The sequence below is a fragment of the Euleptes europaea genome, chromosome 8 (assembly GCF_029931775.1).
Source record: "Euleptes europaea isolate rEulEur1 chromosome 8, rEulEur1.hap1, whole genome shotgun sequence".
Classification (NCBI taxonomy): domain Eukaryota; kingdom Metazoa; phylum Chordata; class Lepidosauria; order Squamata; family Sphaerodactylidae; genus Euleptes; species Euleptes europaea.
Genome location: NC_079319.1, coordinates 64,954,087 through 64,974,112, shown reverse-complemented (window position 1 = coordinate 64,974,112; position 20,026 = coordinate 64,954,087). Strand labels below are relative to the sequence as shown.

Genomic DNA, 20,026 nt, shown 5'->3' with positions numbered 1-20,026 from the left:
ATTAAAGTAAAATAGACAACCAATGGACAGCGAATCTACGTAATTGTAACATCCCTAAACCAAAGTTATAAACGTTGTTGCAATCCTTTGTGTGTGAATTGTCCTGTGCATTTGGGGCAGTTCTCACCCGGTATGTATATTGGGCCTAATAAACAAGCTGCTTTAAACTCTCAACCTCCTACTGAAGAAGTGAGCTGTGGCTCACGAAAGCTACCAGAAAATATTTTTGTTAGTCTTTTAAGGTGCTACTGGACTCTTGCCCTTTATGACTACTGCAAACAGACTAACACGGCTACCCACTGTGAATTACCTCCTACTGGGTTATTGCCATTGGAAATCAATGTAATAATGCAGACATTTCAATTGCAAGAGATGCAGCGAAAAGCACTGCCTTTTGTTGAGACCAGCAAATTTTTTGGCCGATTTTAACCAAAGGCACCCCACGGCTTTTCCTGTTCTAACAGCAGGGGGATCCAGGACTCGCTTCGGATAGTCACGTGACTATTTCCTGCGGTCTACGCCCACGTGCATGCCCTCCCCCCCCCCCCAAAGAAAGCAGAACACCCGGATTCTCCGCTTCTTGGAATCTAGGTGGAAGAACACAAGCCATCAAACGACAGCGTCCCGGACAGCCAATGGCAACCCAGCGAGGAGGCGCGGAGGGCGGGACTGTTCAGTGCGGGACCCAATCGGCGGGCGAGGAGGAGGCGGGCCGAGTCTTCTGGGTCGGGGTTCTCAGCTGGGAGAGCGGCGGCTGCGCTGGGTCCGGGCTTTGTGGACGAGGCGCCGAAGATGTCGGAGCCCAGCGACGCCAAGCCTGGGGGGGAGCCGTGGCGAGGTCGTTACTACAAGCTCGAGGAGATCCAGCAGAAGAACCATAGCCAGGCGACTTGGATCATCCTGCACCGCCGCGTGTATGACCTCACCAAGTTCCTGGAGGAGGCGAGTGCTTGGGGGGGGGCCTGGGGGGAAAAGGGGGTGCCACCCTTGCAAGGGGTGGTAGTGCCAGCAGCGCGCGTCTGTACAGGCCATTTATTCAGGGAAGGTTTTGCATTGGATTTGCCACTCTATCGATGCACATTTCCCCCATCTGAATTCTCAAAACTCTGCAGGGCGGCTTATTGTCTTTTGAGAATAGGGATGGGGGGGGGGGAAATGCATCTAAAGAGTGGCAAATCCAATGCAAAACCTTCCATGAATAAATGGCCTAATAAGTGTCCAATTTCCAAAGTTTCACAGCCCGAACAGAAACTTCAAAGCCTAACATTTAATACACTAGCCGAAGTCTCTTACTAGTTACAGATTTTTTTTTTAATGGGCGCAGCTGAAATCTATGCTTTAATTCTCTCCCTCACTAAAACATAAACAAGAAAAAATGGGTAATTCCTTAATGCACTGCTTTAAAGAAAGAGGCCTTTGAGCCAGTTCCGCTCCGTTTCAGAAGGCCATAAAATGCATCTCCGCCCTCTAGCCCAGCAGTTTTTGCAGAGCCACGCTGCAGAAGGCGCGGCAAGCACGCAGGACTTTAACTTCAGTTGCCTCTAGGACGCTGCCGCCCTTCCCACCGCTCCCAAAGGATTTAAACGGCAGCCGCGTGCTACTCGGGAGTAAGCCTGCACGCAGGCCATTTATTCATGGAAGGTTTTGCATTGGATTTGCCACTCTGTCGATGCACATTTTCCCCATCCATATTCTCAAAACTCAACAATAAGCCGCCGTGCAGAGTTTTGAGAATTCAGATGGGGAAAATGTGCATCTATAGAGTGACAAATCCAATGCAAAACCTTCCATGAATAAATGGCCTTACGGTGTCCACATCCATCAAGCGTATCAGTGATAAAAGTTCAGTCTAAAGTGCATATTGCTGAGTAGCTGGCTAGCAAGAGTGCATGATTATCAGAATGATCTGCTTTGGTTTCTCCCATTTCTTCCAGAATCTGAGCTGCTGTATATTATAGGGTGCTGAGATTAGCAGAGGTTACCGCACTTGTATTCCCAGCGATGTATTAAGAGTTTGAACATGTTATAAAAAAATACTGTTTGCGCTTTCTATGTATTCCCAGTGGTGTGTTAAGAGTTTGAAAACGTTATAAAAAATACTGTTCGCACTTTGTTTGGCCCCTTTAGCTGTGAAGACGTCTTCCAACCATTTATTAGCCGTGGTATCCAAAATCCCTTTTAAAGCGATGTTTTTTATAACATTTTCTTAATACATCGCTGGGAATACAAAGTGCGGTAACCCCCTCTGGGGAAAATCGTTATTAAAAGGTTGTGCTAAGTAGTTGTAGATGAATAACATTTACACTGTATGGGATACAGATTTGCCAGAATTTTTGAAGTTTATTTTTTAAACCTTGCGCATCAGATAAAGAAGTATTCTTTAGTGATGTGGTGAAACAGCTGCAGTATGTCTATGTGTATCTGCTTAACTTCTGGTATGTTTTCATCCTGCTTTTTTCCCAAGGAGTTCTTGTAGTACTTGTTTGTTTTTATAGAGCTTTGCCACAGTTGAAGACCCGACTCAAAGACTTTCAGAGTTTCGATTACCCTAGTGTAATTCCTTGCAGAGCTTGAGGAATATTTTAGTTTATAAAATGAGAGCTAGGGTTTCAGACACAAGTAAGGCTAGATGGCCAAAGTCACTTGTTGAACATTAACAAGGTACACTAAGCTAGCAGGTTAAGTATTTTCAGATCAAACTCTGCCATCTAATGAGATTGGCTGGTTGACTCCTGTTCTATAGAGGTTGGTGCCATTTTCTCACTACCCTCACGTGGCACAGTTGATGTTGAGCAAGGGGTTCCTGTGGTATCTCTTGTGAAAGGGAGCAGATTCGTCAGAATGACCTCCAACAGTGAAATCCTGCGCCTCTTTTGAAAAAAGGGGGTTTAGGTGGAATTTAAATGGCAGTTCTGTGCAGGGGCCTCAAATTCCAGCTGCACAGTTCTTGTAGTTAAAATCCTCCTCTGTTGTGATAGCTGAGCTGTTAATGAAGTCTGGAACCTTTAGGTGCTTAACACAAATTGAATTACATTTAAATAATGCATGTCATCACTCTTTTGTATCTTTTGAATAGATTCCAGGTTTCAGCTGCAAGGGAGCTGCTTGAAACTCTCTAGCAGGCACTAGCTGTCTTTTGCACTTGATCCACAGTTGTATGGCCTAAATTTGAAATTGAATGAATGGGTAGTTGTGTGATTGGTCTGTGAACTTGAGATATAAGGAAATTCTTTGGATTCCTGTGGCTTATTTTTATGGGGGACTCAGGACAATAGCTATGCATGCATGCCATATCCTATCCAGACAGGGCAGTCCTGGAAGTTGTCTGAAACAGGATCCTTTGTATGAAAAGTGAACTCCCTACGTTTTTCTGGCGTCAAAAAAGTTGTAAGTATGCTTGCTTTCCTATGCAGACGCCCCCATGATTTAAGCATTTATTTATTTATTTTACAAAATTTACACCTCACTTTTCTGCCCTCGTAAGGGCCAACGTGAGGAAAGTCACTTCTTGGCAAAATGAAGCAAAACTTGCTGCAGTTCAGATTACTTGACAGTGTCGTGTAAGTGCCCTGGCCAATTATCCCAGAGCACATGATGCATGTCCTGGAGCAGCTTATTCTGGAAAACTTGACTGTCTCAGAAACCAAATAATCATGAAGGCAAATCAGCAAAGAATTGTTCACTCAGTGCTTACCCTTTGGCCTAGCTAGTTGAATCACTCTTTAAAACGGATAAGCCATTGGTGTTACCAAAGTTTACACACCTCATATCATATTGCAAGGCCTATATTATTTCAGGAGCCCTGTGGCTCAGAGTGTTAAGCTGCAGTACTGCAGTCCAAGCTCTGCTCACGACCTGAGTTCTATCCCGACGGAAGTCGGTTTCAGGTAGCCGGCTCAAGGTTGACTCAGTAAAATGAGTACCCAGCTTGCTGGGGGTAAAGGGAAGATGACTGGGGAAGGCACTGGCAAACCACCCCGTAAAACAAAGTCTGCCTAGTAAACGTCGGGTTGTGACATCACCCCATGGGTCAGGAATGACATGGTGCTTGCACAGGGGACCTTTACCTTTATATTATTCCATTTAAGCTTTGCATTAGTGAAAAGATTATGCTGAAATTGCCCACATCTTGCTTTTGGACTCTACTGGAAAGTGGGTTGAAATTTGTGGTTTGGAAATTAGACAGAAATCTCTGGGTTTGTTAAAATATTTATTTGAATTTATCTCGGAAAATAACACACCCTTACACTTAAGAATCTCTTATTTTTTGGTTGCAGTCTCCCTTTTGGTTGATGATGAAACCAAGGGATAGAAAACTTGAACAATTTCAACTTCTTCATCGTCAAACTTAAAGTTGTGTAATTCCCCAGAAGTCATTATTTTTATCTTAGTGAGGTTCAGCTGTAATCCTGCTTTGGCAATTGTAGCTTTAACTTTCATCAGTAGTCATTTCAAGTCTTCACTGATTTCTGCAGTAATGTGGTGTAACCTGCATGTGTCAGATTGTTAATATTCCTTCCATGAATTTTTCACTTAATATTCTTTCCATGAATTTTTCACTTAGTCTTAATCTAAGTCTTACATGGTGGAAGGGATATTTGTAATCATAAGTTAGAAATAATGTGTGATGCTACAGAGAATGATAGAGAAACTGAGGTATCCCCAGTGAACAGTTAAATTCTGTTGAAATGGGTGAATGGGCAACCACATCATAGAGTTGAAAGGGACCACCAGGGTCATCTATTCCAGTTTATCTACATCTTTCTGAAATTGTGGTGCCCAAAACTGAGCACAATACTCTAGGTGAGGTCTAACCAAAGCATGTCACACACTGTTATTTGTGTGTACTGTAATTAGTGTGTCAAAGTTTTCTTTGCTTTTGGACTTTGTTTCTTAAATTTAAATAAGGTTAGGTAAAGGCACAGGTTATAGTGTCATTAAATTTTTATAAGCATCATTAACAATAGAATAATTTATTCTTCATGCTTTGAATCTGCTTGAATATAACATTTAAATCACACTTGATTTCCCCCCTAATAAAATACTCCAGTTTGTGTTGCTGTTGGAACAGAAAATTAACATGGGATATTTTTTGTTCACTTCATATAAATCAACATAAACATGAAAATCGGTGCACACTCTATTTAAGGTTCTACCATGTAAATTTTGGAAACGTTGTTGCCAGTATTTAATTTTGCATCAGAAATTTTCCAATGCAGATTTTTCTGGAAAACCCACATCACTGTTGGGTGACATGGGACTAGTCATAGACTCTCAGCCTAACCCACCTCACAAGGTTATTGTGTGGTAAAATGAAGAATCATGAGCATTGCTCTGAATTCCTTAGAAGAAAGGCAGGGTAAATAAATACATAGATGTAAATGACAACTTCAGATTGTTCATCCACCTAAGCATATAAAATGTCAGCCTTCTAAATAAAAATCTTGAGGGTTGGTTGACTATGGATATCCTCTCATAGGAAAAATCCTTTGTGCAGTTCTGCTAAAATCTAAGCTACAAGAGTCAGAGATGAGGTGTTTTGTACTGCTGTGTTGATCAGAATGGGAAAAGGGCATATTGGTTTGCATCATATCTTGGGTGGAGTTAACCAATTGGTCATTTCCAAACCATGTTTCCTGGAAGCTTATCAGAAATTCCTCAGCGAGAAAATAAGTAATGGCGAACAACTTGTTTATAAAAAGTGTCTGAGACACTAGTGCCTTACATTGCACAGTCGCAGGTGCATGTGGTGTCCCTCCCGGGGTATTATGTATAGCTAGGCCTAATGAACCTGGCCTGCAAAGACTGCGAATGATTATGAAGGTGATGAGCAGAGAGGGTTCCTCCAGGCCAATTAATATGGAAAGGGTTCCTTGAGGGCATTAAGATAGGCAGCACAATCCTAACCGGGGGTGGTGGTGGGGAGAGTTGCGTCGGGGACGGCGCAGCCACAGGGCAATTGAGCCGCCTCCCCCAAAGCCCGTATTCAGTTCCATGGGCTGCGCCACCATTTTTGTGAGTGTCAGTTTGCACCGGCTGAAGCCAGCCCCGCCCCCGGGGAACGCCCCCTTTGGCGCCAGAAATCCCCTTTACGCCGGCGCAAATGGCATTTACACCGGCATCATGCGGCCTCTTGAGCCCTTCCGCCCCTTAGGATTGCACTGTTAAAATAACAGTGATACTGACTGCTGAGAAATGTTCCCTTGATTTCTATGGAATGCTAATTTTAAAAATTGGAAAGCTGTGATGGGCATTAACAAAGCAATGTGTATGTCACTGATATTCAAATCTGTCTACTAACAATGGTAAAAGAACTGGTTTTTTTCTGTGCATCTTAATTTGATATGTAAGGCAGATATATTTCATGCTCAAATCAAACATGCTGAGGCAAGCGTAATAGGAACCAAGGTTATACAGCTAGGCTATTGCCTAGCTACCAGTTCTGGTGCGCTTTTGAAAGGTCTTTCATGGAAGTCACACCTAAACATTTCTGAAAGTACATTCAAGTCTACTAGGGTAATAGTAGACTTGAATGTACTTGATAGTTGGATAGACTTGAATAGTTGGAGAGAACGTTTATTAACTGCAGGTTTTTCTTGATCCTGGCTGTTCTTCTCTCCAGCAACTTTGCCCATGCTGTTATGTTTCTACGTCATTACCCTGAAGTTGAACGTGGGTATGACTCAGAGGAACACACTCAAGTCACATTACCCAAGTAACGTGACTTGATAAATTGTTGCAACTCCTGTTAGTTTCTACAAGTTAGCAATTTTAGGAGACTCCAGAAATATTTACGCAGAAGAGATGTTGAAGTTGGATTATTCTTGACTTCTTTGGATGAACTTCCAAAAAGCTGATTTTTTTTTTTAGCATTGTAGAAGTCTGGAAGGGGAAAACTGGGTTTTCTAGCCCATTCCTGGGGGAATTGACCCCTATGCCAATGTCCATGCCACTTGCGCCGTGCAAACTGGCACGGATGCCAGTGTAGGGTGGCTAACATTATAAAAAACAACTTACAATATATATAAACCATAGTATACAGTAAAACCTAAAGACATTAAACACCAGTTCTCATTTGTTAATCAGCGGAATAATTAAAACAAGTGGTTCTCATCGCAAGAACATAGGGCCACAGTGGGCCTGGAGAAACAGTCAGGGCCCCTGATTTGAGATGGTAACAACATGGAGGGGGTAAAGTATTTAGTTTTATACAGCAGTTCTTCCCCCTATCTAGATGTTGACTGCTTTTGGCTTGCTGAATTTTGAAGGCAGCTTGAAGGTTTGGAAAAACGTGCTAGCATGCTTAAAAAGAAAAAAGAAAAGCCAGCATATCTGGCTCACACTTTTACTTCTGTTTATAATTATGAAGTTGGCATTTTTGTTGGCTTTTGTACTTTTTGATTCATTAGTTCTCACAGGAGCCCCATTCGGCTGAGCAGTTGGCACTCTTAATGGGACGGGTATTCACTGCCTGCCGCTTCATGACTCTGTCTCTTCCTTTCCAATAAGGTGGCTTATAGTTACCTTTATATGTAGGAAAATGTAGATTGGAATCATTCTTTAGTAAGTGGTACCAAAAAAGAGAATCTCTGCACACATTTGCAGAGGAATGCAGCTTGGTCATAGAGACTGAAAGGGCTGTGCAAAATCCTTACGTTCCTGCAGTTTCACACATTACATCAGAAAACCCCAGCTTTGGCTCCTTGAAAAGAGGGCCATCATATTTATGCTTTTAATTGCACACCTGAGATGGGTTATGTGTGAACTGGCCCTCAAGCACATGTACTTGCTTCATAATCTCATAAGCCCCAGCATCTACTTTGGCTTTTCTTGCAGTTTAGGTTTCAAAACTTCACCTGAGTGCTTTTATGAGCTTGGGTATTTATGTGTGTTGCAAGGCATTCATTATTGGCCCTGTTTCTCCCTCTTCCCCGTGCCTCCAGTGAAGCTACTCTCTGGTGTAATATGGAGTGAAGTTCGGTTATGTTTGTGTAAATAGCTCAACACAGCCATTTATAATAGGAAGCAAAATACATCTCTTATCTTAACGTTTGGTGAATGCTTTGGATTCCACACTCTGCTTTTGTAGGTGGATATCTTGAAAGGGAAGAAGATTGAAATGGAGGGCTGGAGCTGTCCTTTACGGTGATTGGGTATCCTCCTTAAAAACACAGTATTAGGTCTGTAAAGACTCCTGTATTCATGTAGGGTTTGCTTCTTGTAAATTTGCTATCTCCCACCCCATTTTGGGAAAATACATAGTTGCATATCAATATCTATTTTATATATAATAATATATCTATTTTTGAACCTCACCATAGAGTGTATGATCAATAGAGCTGTAAAATGAAACGAGGAACAGATTGGGATGATTTCTCTACAAACCTGAAGGATGTTCCAGGCTTGCAGAATAATCTGAAGTCTAAAAAAAAAAAAAAAAAAAACGTTGGTGGATTGAAATCCCCCCAAATAACAGAAACAATCTCTGTAACTTTAAGAAAGGAATGCCCCTAGTACTTTCAGTGGCTGTTGGGGTTGCTAGGTAACCAACATTGCTAAGCCTTGGTTTTTGTAAAGCAAAGGGGGGGGGGAGGAGTGGTCTTGGAGGCCGAAACAGTCCTAGAAAAGGCCCTGTCTGCTGCTCTCATGATAGAGGAGGACTCATCAGGGACAGCAGTAATTGCTGGAAACTCACCACCTGTGCAAGTCAGCCTGGCCTGGTGGCAGTGGTAGCCATTGCGCTACTCAGCCCAGCGTCAGCCACCATGCAGCCCAGCCAGACTTTTCCATGGGAGAGGCTGTTGGACAGGGTAGGATGGAAAGCTGAAGACTTGGAAGCAGATAAAGACAGGTTGCCTGGTGGGTGGGAAGAAAAGGAAAAAGCAAGCCTGACGCTGGCAGCAGCCAACACTCGACTTGGTCAGACTGTTCTGGGTAGAGGATGCCAGGAGGAGGGAAGGAGGGGAAAGCTGATGATGCAGGAAGATAAAGGTGGGTGGGTGGGTGAGAAGGAAGCAGGAAAAGGGGTGGGGGCTGTCCCGATGAAGGAAAGAGGAAATAGTGGGGAGGAGAAAAGGAGATGCCCCCTGGAAGCCATAGCAGGTCCCCCACTTGTACCTGGAAGCCATAGCAGGTCCCCCACTTGTACCTTTTCTAAAACACTGATAATTAAGAAAGACTGGAGTCATCTTATGTGGCCATGTTCAATTTCTGCAATCTTCAGGAGAACAATAATTGATAGCAGGACTTTGAGATTTAATTGCAGGGTGGCTTTTTGCTGTCGTGAACCTGTGCCATTGGCAGGTTCTAGAATGCATAACCAAACACATTTTTCCTTCTGTCATTTAAGGCAGCTTACTTTAGATGAGATCCTATATTGGTCTCCAAGGCAATCACTCTCTGCCTCTCCCACCGTAGTCCATAATACAGAGCAAGGGTTCTCTTCCCGTCCACCCCAGTTTGTTTTGTAAGGTTCCTACAGTTTCTCAGTGTGTGTGTCCTCCAGAAAACCCGTTCACTGCAAGAAGTGCTTTTTTTTTTTACTGGAGACCCAGGATGTTTTGTTTCTATGTAGAAATGGTCACAGAAAGCAGCTTGTCGTTTTGGAAGCTGGATTCACTCTTTTTGAAGGCTTGTGTTAAATAAGCGTTGAAGTCCAACTTGTTTTCTGAGTGCGGTTGGCAAAACTCAAGGTAGTCTGTTTCAGCTGCTGCCCAAGACTTTTGCTCGACTTTGCTCTGTGAATAGTTATCTGAACTGATTCAAGGGCAGGATTTGGTAAGAGGGTGCCTGTATTTGCACGCCTGCCTTGCATAATCTCTCTTCTGCACTCCCTTAACCTTTTTTTTAATACCATGCATAATCTTTACTCTCCATGCTTGTATAACTTTCCCTCGTTTTTTGCTTAGTCATTCTGCGTGAGCACTGTCCGTGTTTTAATCTCTCAAAAAATTGCACAAGCCTTTTTTAACGCAACAGTTAATACTATATGAGATTTTGAGAGCGTTGCTGTGAGACCTCCAGTGATTCAAACATAGGGTTGCCAGCTCCGGGTTGAGAAATAACTGGAGTTTTTTTGGGGGGTGGTGGAGCCTGAGAAGGGCTGGGTTTGGGAAGAGGAGAGACTTTAATAGGGTGTAATGCCATAGAGTCCACTTTTCAAAGTGGCCATTTTCTCCAGGTGAACTTATTTCTGTCCCCTGGAGATCAGTTGTAATAGCAGGAGATCTCCAGCCACCACCTGGAGTTTGGCAGCCCTAGGCAGACAGCCCACGCCACCATCAGTCTGAGATGTTGGGGCAGCTTACTGGTGGTGGGGGCGTCAGAAACAGTAGAGCGTGGCTTTTAGTGTTCTTTTAAGTTGTGGCAACTCTGTTTAATTGGTGATGGCAGGGTTAAGCTGAGTAGAACAATTATACTTTGCTGTTACCAGGTGACCTGCTCACCGAAAGATCATGGCAGGGTGCCCGGATCGCTAGGGCAATTTCCTATTTTGTGATGGAGGGATGATGTAGAATTGTGGAAGTCTTATCTGGCCCCTTTTGGCCCTGCTAGCATTGGCTGAGTTTTGTTGGTGCAGGTGGGGACAAAAGGAGAGAAGAGAAAAAAGAAAAACACATAAGAAAACAGCAGCTGCAGGTGTTGGAGCTGTGATTTAAGGAAGTATCTTTCTTGTCTTACAATAGGGGAGGGATCTGATACTCTGGAATATGAATGCTACCTCCAGGTTTTTGTGTGGGCCCTTTTAAAACCACCAAGAGCTAATTTAAACCATTGATTTAGATCCTGTTTCGCATTTTGAAATTCATATATTTTTCTAATCAAGCACACCTACCAACTGGTTGCCCCAATAAGTTAAAAATATTGGTTCGTTCCTCCTATCAGATACAGTAGTTAACTTATCTGTTAGCATGGCCAGATTTGCTTGGCTTGCAATTAAAATAAGGTAGAGATCACTTAAGACTTTACAGTAGTCAAGGAAATAGCGAATGTGTACTGTATGTATCTATATACCTACGTATGTTTATTTTGACAGATGTATTCTTTGTAATCTTTTGCTATTAACAAGCATTATAATTTTAACTACATTTAGTATGTGCCCTATTTGATACTAATTAGCTATATACCTCTGTAACCTTTGCCATTTTTAAGCATTTTAATTACAAGTGTATTTTGTACTTGTTTTATCTCATAATATTTAGTTATGTAAATTCGCTCTATTTGATGGTCTATGACTGCAAATACATAAATTGATTGAAATATTGGTTTGCAAGAAAAAAGAGCACTCACGATTTTCCTGAAGCAGTGGGTTGGTAGTTTCTATGCAAAAGCTGAGTTTCTCAGTGAGTCGGGAAGTAAATACCCATTCTGTATGGTTAGAACAATAAATATTCTTAATTTGAGAGTTGCTTCCTTGATGCAGAGCTGTTGATGAAGAGCATGCAGTGGGCTTTTTCAGTTCCGATTCTGGTGATGTGCCGTTTCTCCTAAGTGTCTTGGATGATTTGCTAGTCCCTGGGTCTAGTGGGCAATCCATAATATGGACCCTGACTTACTATATCCTGTAACAGGATGCCTTTTAAATGAACATATTGTTTACAAATATTTTCTTGCATGCACACAGCTTACCTTTAGCCATGCAGTGAAGAGCCATGTGTTGTGGTGGCAGCGGCTGCCGAAGCAACTTTTTAAAAATCTGCACAGCCAATCAGAAGCACTGCTGGGCGAAAGCCCCACCTGTCCTCTCCCACTTCCTAAATACGCTTGGTGGGCACCAGGAAAAGGTGTTGGTGGGTGCCGCATTGGGGACTGCTGATCTAATGAATAAAGGATTCAGAAGCTTAGGCCTTTCGGTTTTAAGAATAAAATCTCTCATTTATTCATAAACTAGCCATGAATGTTAAATGAAATCTTCATGTTAAAAAAGTAAAGGTAAAGCTCCCCTGTGCAAGCACCGGGTCATTCTGACCCATGGGGTGATGTCACATCCTGACGTTTTCTAGGCAGACTTTGTTTACGGGGTGGTTTGCCAGTGCCTTCCCCAGTCATCTTCCCTTTACCCCCAGCAAGTTGGGTACTCATTTTACTGACCTTGGAAGGATGGAAGGCTGAGTCAACCTTGAGCTGGCTACCTAAAACCAACTTCCGTTGGGATCGAGCTCAGGTCATGAGCAGAGCTTGAACTGCAGTACTGCAGCTTACCACTCTGCGCCACGGGGCTCTTTCATGTTCTCAAAAGAAGTATAAAATGTCCAGGACAATCAGGGGACCGATACTTTTGTTGTGATTGTATGCTTTCCACAGCCATTTGGATGACTGTGTTTTGAGAGTAAATGATGGAGGTTGGTCAGATGGAGTAAGACAGTTTGTAAAATGTTATGACGGTACTAGAAGAGGTTATCGGAGAAATCCAGATTTATTGTAGGGGAGGGGTAGAGACAGATGATGAGATGTTGTGTAGTGTTCCATAATATCTGAACAAAATCCAAGTTCTTTATAGTACACTGTACACTGATTTACCATAAAAGCATACACATGCTAAATGTGAGTATTTTGTGTTGTTTTTACAGCATCCTGGGGGTGAAGAGGTTCTAAGGGAACAAGCAGGCGGAGATGCTACGGAAAACTTTGAAGATGTCGGCCATTCCACAGATGCTAGAGCATTATCAGACACATTTATTATAGGGGAACTTCATCCAGTAAGTACACCTTTCCATGGATAGGCTTATGTTTTTCATAGCTTTCATACCTTGATATAAACACCTTGTTTTGCACAGGCTGCAGTTCCACATACCTGCCATAGGGGATCCAGATGGGCTCTTGCGTGCTGCGTGGTTTTCTGGGTTGGATGTACTCCTGTCTAGGGATGCATTGCCAGCCTCCAGGTGGGAGCTGGGGATCCCCTGGAATTACAGCTCATCTCCAGACTCCAGAGCTCCATTCCCTTGGAGATAATGGATTCTTTGGGGAGTAGACTGTATGGCATTGTACCCCACTGAGGTCCCTGTCTTCCCCAGTCTCCAGTCCCAAATGTCCAGGAGTTTCTCAACCTGGAGCTGGTATCCCTACCTCCTGCCCCACCCCCCACTGGTGGCCAGGGATAACCTGGCAGCCTGACGCGTTCTGACAAATATAGAAAGTTCTCTGTCGTATGATCATGTGCATATGATAAATGAGTCAAATGTATATTTTGATTACTGTGCTTTAAAGAAATGGGCCCCAGTAGTTGTTTTTCTGATTGTTGAGTATATTTCTTCTGAGAGAGAACCTTGGCATATGCACAGACCTTGTCTGTTGAAGGTTTATTACTTCATAACCTTGGCAGTTTCAAAGTAATCTCCCCATTTCTCATTCAGCTGCTTTATAATGTTTAAATATCTTTTAAGAAAGTAAACTTTTGCCAACAGACAGTGGAAAATTGAACTTGATGTCAAAATATCAGTGCGAGGTTAATTTTTTTAATTATTACTTTGAATCCATTATATTTCTTTCTCCATCCATATATTTCTCCCCCTTTCTGCCTCTTAAACAACTGTCTTGTTGTGAGACTCACAGTAGAGTACTTTAAGCTGTTGCCTTAATGAGGAGTCTTTAACCAAGGGATTTCATCTCTAGAGGAATTAACTTGTACATGTTTTCTAAAAATAAACTGAATATAATAACCCTGTTGAGGTAGCGTGGGATAAGCTGTGATACACAAAAAGATAAGGTGTGTATGTACACACATGTTTCCCATCAGAAGCCATCCTATAAGGTCTTGTCTATCTAAAATATCTAAAATTCCATTTTTTTTCTTTGCTATACTTTCACTAACTCGGGTCCCCAAACTTTTTGAGCTCGTGGGTGTCTTTAGAATTCTGACAAAAGGTGATGGGCACAACCCCAAAATGGCTGCTGCAGGAGGAGGAGCCAGTGACAAAATGGCGGCCACTGGAGGCAGAGGCAATTACAGAATGTCAGGGAATGAGGTTATGTATAACTCTGGTAATTTCCCCACATTTAAGAGGGAAGCTCTGTTTAACAGGATGCCTTGTAAAGTGAACGTATTGAGTTGTGGCGGCAGATGCTGCCGAAGCAACTTTTAAAATATCTGTTCTGTACAGCCAATCAGAAGCACTGCTGGGCAACAGGCCCACCCGGCGTCACCCACTTTCTAAAAACACTTGGCAGGCACAAAGAAGAAGAAAAGTTTTTTTTATACCCTGCTTTTCTCTACCATAAGGGGTCTCAAAGCGGCTTACAATCACCTTCCCTTCCCCCCTCATGACAGACACCTTGTGAGGTAGGTGGGGCTGAGAGAGTTCTGAGAGAACTGTGACTAGCCCAAGGCCACCCATCAGGCTACATGTGGAGGAGTGGGGAATCAAACTCGGTTCTTGAGATTAGAGTCCACCGCTCTTAACCACTATACCACGCTGGCTCTTCAAGTAGCCACAGGCATCCCATTTGGGAACCTCTGCACTACCCAATCTGAACGAAGCATCATTGATAGGAAATAGCTCATGCTTACCCTCTTTAGGCAATCTGCATAGTGTTGTATCTAACTGGTATGTTCTCTCCCTTCCAGGATGACTGGGACAAAGTCCAGAAACCAACAGTAAGTGTTCCCCTTTGAACCTTCAAATCCATTGTGTGGGCTAAGCTTGTGTAACAGCGGTAGCAGCATGCGCTGTGCTGGAGAATAATAGTTTCCGTGACTTGCCAGAACGTGGTTGGGAAGCAGATTAAAAAGAAGCAGAAAGAGTAAATGGGGGAGAGTTCTATAGGATCCCGAGCTTCTAGGCTTTATTAACTTGCTGAAGGGAACTTGGACATGGTTACGATTCTGCTTTGTCATAAGGACTCCAGACTCTCTTGAGTAGTTGGAACAAGTCTAGCCTCAGTATCACCCTCCACTCTAGTCAGAGTAGAACCAGGGAAGGTGCAATGGCTGTTGATGCCTGGGTTTTCTGTTGTAAGTGTAATGTCTTAAGAATATTGCAGCAAAAAAGCCTTAAATATTAAAACCAAAGCAGTTTCTACAACAGACAGCATCAACATAGGCACTTAATAAATACAGATTGAGTATCCCTTATCCGGACTGCTTGGGAGCAGAAGTAGTCTGTATTTTGGATCTTTCCGTATATTGGACTATTTTGGAAGTTGTGTCTCATTAAGTATATACAAAATTCATTTGTGTTTTAGTACACTTTATATACATATAGTCTGTATGTAATTTTAAACAATTTTAAAAATAATTTTGTGTACATTGAACCATCAGAAAGCAAAGGTGTAAGTATCTCACCAGGATACCTGTATCAGGTATTGTTAAACAAGAGCAACAGCAAACAAACTAACAATAGCAGGCTTTCAGTCTCCACCTACGATGCAGCGTACACTGTATTTATTTTTTTTAGGTGAGAGGAAACATTGAAAGCAGGCTGCATGGATCTGCCTGCATGCTGGCTCGAAGGGGCCGGTTTTAGACTCAGTCTGGATATGGGATGTTCAGATAAGGGATACTCTGTGTTTTGCTGGTGCTGTGGAGCACCTGTGAGAATGTTGGCCATTGTGCCTTGGTTATAATGCTGTAAGCATGTTTTTTTTTTTTTTTTTTGCATTCAGGTTTGAACTTTTAACACGTTAAGCATAGTATTGATGTAATCCTGTAATTTTAGCTGTCATTAAGTGTGGGGCTGACTGTTCCAACACTGAACAATGATTAGAAATTAGAAACTAAAAGGCACAAGCCATGAGATTGCAGTCCTGTTGGCTGGGCTTTTCAAAAATATTGCAGTTCAGTTCAAATATCCTGTTTTTATTGTTCACCACCATTAGAACTTCGTGTCAGCATTCAAAAAACACCCGTGATTAGTGGTTTGTTTTTATCTTGTTCTCTCCCTCTCTAGCCTATGCTGAGTTACTCCAGTAAAGCCCATTGCTTTCAATGGAGTAACTTTGCATAGGATGAAAATGTGATTAAACTTTCAAGTGATTAATATAGTAAGGACTAGTTATTTTATTATGGGGTAATGCTGAAATATATGGCTTTTATCCTCTAGTTGGGTGATCCCCAGCTACTTTCTGTAATTTATTGCTTAGTTTTTATTTTTTCTCTCTTAAAAACGGAGATTATTATGCTTGTTAGCATCTAAACTGAGGGAACTGAAAATTACGTTATAAGTGCTTTGAAGGTAACCTCTCTTCTGCACCACAGCTTATTAACTAATAAGCCCCCAGAATACTATTGTTGTTGTTGTGTGGAGGGGCCAAATTCTATTGGCTTCCTTCAGGGATATCCACGAGGACACCTGTCACTCTGTTTCTGCCTATTTTTATTCCCCTATACCCCCCCCATTTCCTCAGCAACCTAAAAGTTCCATACTAATTCAGCATTGCTATAATTAAGTGAATGCTGTATGACTTGCAGTGAGTACTTGAACAGAATAGACCTTTGGGCTTGCAAGTGAGCACAGAAGCTTAATCATAAACTAAAATGGTTCACCGATAGAACTGGTTGCAGCAGGCATAATGTAATCCATGGGTGTGCCAAGGAAAAGCCTTTCATCCCTAGAGTGGGTTTTGTGGGAAGGAGGTGCCATTAAAATTCTAGAGCTCACTTATGGCTTTGTTTTTCAGGATACTTATGTTTCCAATGTTGATCCTAGTACCAGGTATAGTATGCTTTCATTTAACTAAATAAGTCAATTCACTGTGTAAACTAACGGACTAGGCCTGGGGTGTCAAACATAAGGCCCGTGGCTGGATCCGGACCCTTGAGAACTCTTTATCTGGCTCGCGAGCCGGCCGAGGCAGCCACCCCCCCCCCACTCTCTATCTGGGCTGGAGAGGCATGGCCTGACCTGAACAAGGGACATTTATGTCATGTCCGGCCCTTGCAACAATTGAGTTGGACACCCCTGGACTAGGCTATCTAGATAATCCTTGTGAATATATATTTTTTAAATTCATTATCCAACATGAAAATGAGTACAGGCTGCAGTAGGAATTGGTGATACTTCCAGGCTGATACTTATATGTCTTGGGGATTATTTGCATCGATACAACTCTAGGCCACTTTCCTGTCTTCTGAAAGTTCTCAGTGTGCCTTCATATCCTGGTTGGCACTGCTTGTGTTAGTTGAGCATCTTCGGGATTTGTTAATCCCATTAAGTTCAGAGAGTTAATTAAGACCTGGGACATATGAACTAGAGTGTCCCCCCTCGCCTCCCTCCCTTTCAAATAAGTATTGGGGTATTCAGGATAGCCATAAAAAAACATGTCAGTTCTTACTGACACTTCCCTTTGGCCTTGTAGGCCTTTGTCCTTTTTAATGCATCCTGGTTACTTATAAAAGTACATAAGAACATAAGAAAAGCCCTGCTGGATCAGACCATCAAGTCCAACAGTCTGCTTACACAGTGGCCAACAAGACAACTGCAGCAGCATTATTCTGCCTATGTTCCAAAGCACCATATAATAGGCATGCTCCTCTGATCTTGGAGAGAATAGGTATGCATCATGACTAGTATCCATTTTTACTAATAGCCATGAATAGCCCTATCCTCCATGAACATGTCCACTCCCCTTTTAAAGCCTTCCAAGTTGGTAGCCATCACCACATCCCGAAGCAAGGAGTTCCACAATTTGACTATGTGTTGTGTGAAGAAATGCTTCCTTTTATCTGTTTTGAATCTGTCACCCTCCAGCTTCTAGTATTATGAGGGAGGGAGAAAAGCTTCCCCCTGTCCACTCTCTCCATACAATGCATAATTTTATAGACTTCTATCATGTCTCTCCTTAACTGCCTTCTTTCCAAGCTAAAAAGCCCTAAGCATTTTAACCGCTCCTCATAGGCCATTGCTCTAGTCCCCTGATCATTTTGGTTGCTCTTTTCTGTTGTATTTTATAATTGCTTTGTATGAAAAGTAAAGGTGTAGATGTGTGCTTCTGTAGTATAATAATAAAGTGGCAAACCAAAGTAAATTTAAGTTTGGGGGGGCAAAGGGCGTGCAGTCATTTTTTCTGTGGGAAAGGGAAGAAGGTCAGCATGGAGAAAGACCGTGCCAAGACATGGATTTGCCCAGTGAATTGCAGGGGATGCAAGGGTTTCCACCGAGAACAAATTTAGGAACAATTTTTGGCACAGAGGGTGAAACCAGCTCGGGTCCACTAGATTGCCATATAAATGCTTGGGGAAGAAACGGGAAATCACAAATAGAGCCTGAACCAACTCCTGAATGGGCCCCCAAAACATGGAGAACATAAAAAATGCACCACCTCATACAGCATCAAATCCAGCGGAAATAGGACATGCGCAACAGCCCCCTGTGATGTGCCAGCTTTTGTTCTGCTGTTGTTGTCGAAAGAAATGCTGTGATGATTAGAAACAGTGGTTGGGATCCACAAACGATCATAGAGTTGGAAGGGGCCATACAGGCCATCTAGTCAAGCCCCCTTGTTAATGCAGGACCAGCCTAGAGCATCCCTGACAAGTGTTTCTCCAGCCTTTGCTTAAAGACTGCCACCTCCCTAGGTAGCTGTTGAACAACTCATATTGTAAACATTGTTTTTCTAATATCTAGCCTTTCCATCCACAATTTATACCCATTATTGCAAGTCCTATCCTCTGTGTGCCAACAGGAACAGCTCCCTGCCCTCCTCTAAGTGACAGCCCTTCAAATACTTAAAGAGAGCAATCATGTCCCCCCTCAACCTCCTCCTCTTCAGAGTAAACATTCCCAACTCCCTCAGCCTTTCCTCATAGGGCTTGGTTTTCAGGCCCCAGATCATCCTCGTCGCTCTCCTCTGCACCCGCTTGATTCTGTCCACATCCTTTTTGAAGTGAGGCTCCAGAACTGCACACAATACTCCAAGCGTGGCCTGACCAATGCAGTGTACAGCGAAACGATGACATCTTGCGATTTGGATGTAATGTCTCTGTTGATACATACCAAGATCGCATTAGTTTTTTTTTGTCACTGCATTACTGCTCATATTTAACTTAGGGTCCACCCGTATCCCCAAGATCTTGTTCACACACACTGCTACCCAGGGTTGGAGTACATGTGGGGTTCTGCAGTGGGAAGGGGCAATCTGTGTAAACAATACAAGTTATGTTCTGAAAATACAAACACTGTGATTCCAGTGGCGTAGAACCTTTGGGTCCAATCCGTTCAGTTTCCTAAAGTCCATCTTTAGAAGGTTTTGGGTTGGTATGAAAATAATGTCTGATCGTTTCTTCTAGTTCATGGACCACCTGGCTGATTGCAGCTATAGCAGCGGCTATTGCAGTCTTCCTGTACCGTTTCTACATGTCTGAATGAACACCATATTGAGAAGCAATAATGGAAGAGACAGTTTTGGTAAAGAGAACAAAGAATGTATCTTAACGTTCTTCAGGACAATATCTGAAACCATCCATTTTCTCCCCCATCCAGAAAGCCAAAATAAAGTTTCTTCACCGCTGCACTTTTAATTATGCCTTTTGTTCAACTTTTAAGTGTAGGGGTTGCCTCTATCATGTTGTTAATCTGTTAACCATGTGAGATAACTGCGTTACTGGAATTAAGAACACTGATACTATCTGTGTAGTCTTATGAAATGTGAATTTATTACATACAATGTTTTTATTTCCTCCCCCTCCATTGTGCTTCTCCTTTCAAAATAAATAGTGGGTGGAGGTGATGTCTTAAGACTCCTTCCTTAGGCTCACCACTTTGCCTTTTATCTGTAATTCTTTCATTACAGCTTTTTTTCTTCTCATCAAATTCCCATTTTTTAAAGGTGTAACTTCTGTCTTCCTAAAGGAAAAAAACCCCTAGATTTAGCATGGGAATACTTGCATCTTAATACACTGGCTTGAACCAAAAGAGTCTGCAGTGTGAACAGAAAACCGTTACGGTGCCCCGCCCATCTCCAACCACCCTCCTGAAAATGGCTCGAGAGACTCGTCCCTCTGATAAGTGAGGTGCCCGCAGTTCACACAGCAGCATCTTTGGAACCAAGCTCCTGACCTCTAATGGGGCAATATATTTGTAACTTTCTT

General features: G+C 42.6%; 1 protein-coding gene across 1 annotated transcript; it reads left to right on the top strand.

The window, feature by feature from the left end:
* Positions 1 to 792: 792 nt before the first annotated feature.
* LOC130481937 (cytochrome b5) lies at positions 793 to 19,378 on the top strand. Its single transcript, XM_056854722.1, has 5 exons — positions 793 to 942; positions 12,570 to 12,698; positions 14,567 to 14,596; positions 16,618 to 16,652; positions 19,226 to 19,378. Exons 1-5 carry the CDS (start codon positions 793 to 795, stop codon positions 19,302 to 19,304), a joined length of 423 nt encoding a protein of 140 aa, XP_056710700.1. The 3' UTR covers positions 19,305 to 19,378.
* The last annotated feature ends 648 nt before the right edge of the window (positions 19,379 to 20,026 follow it).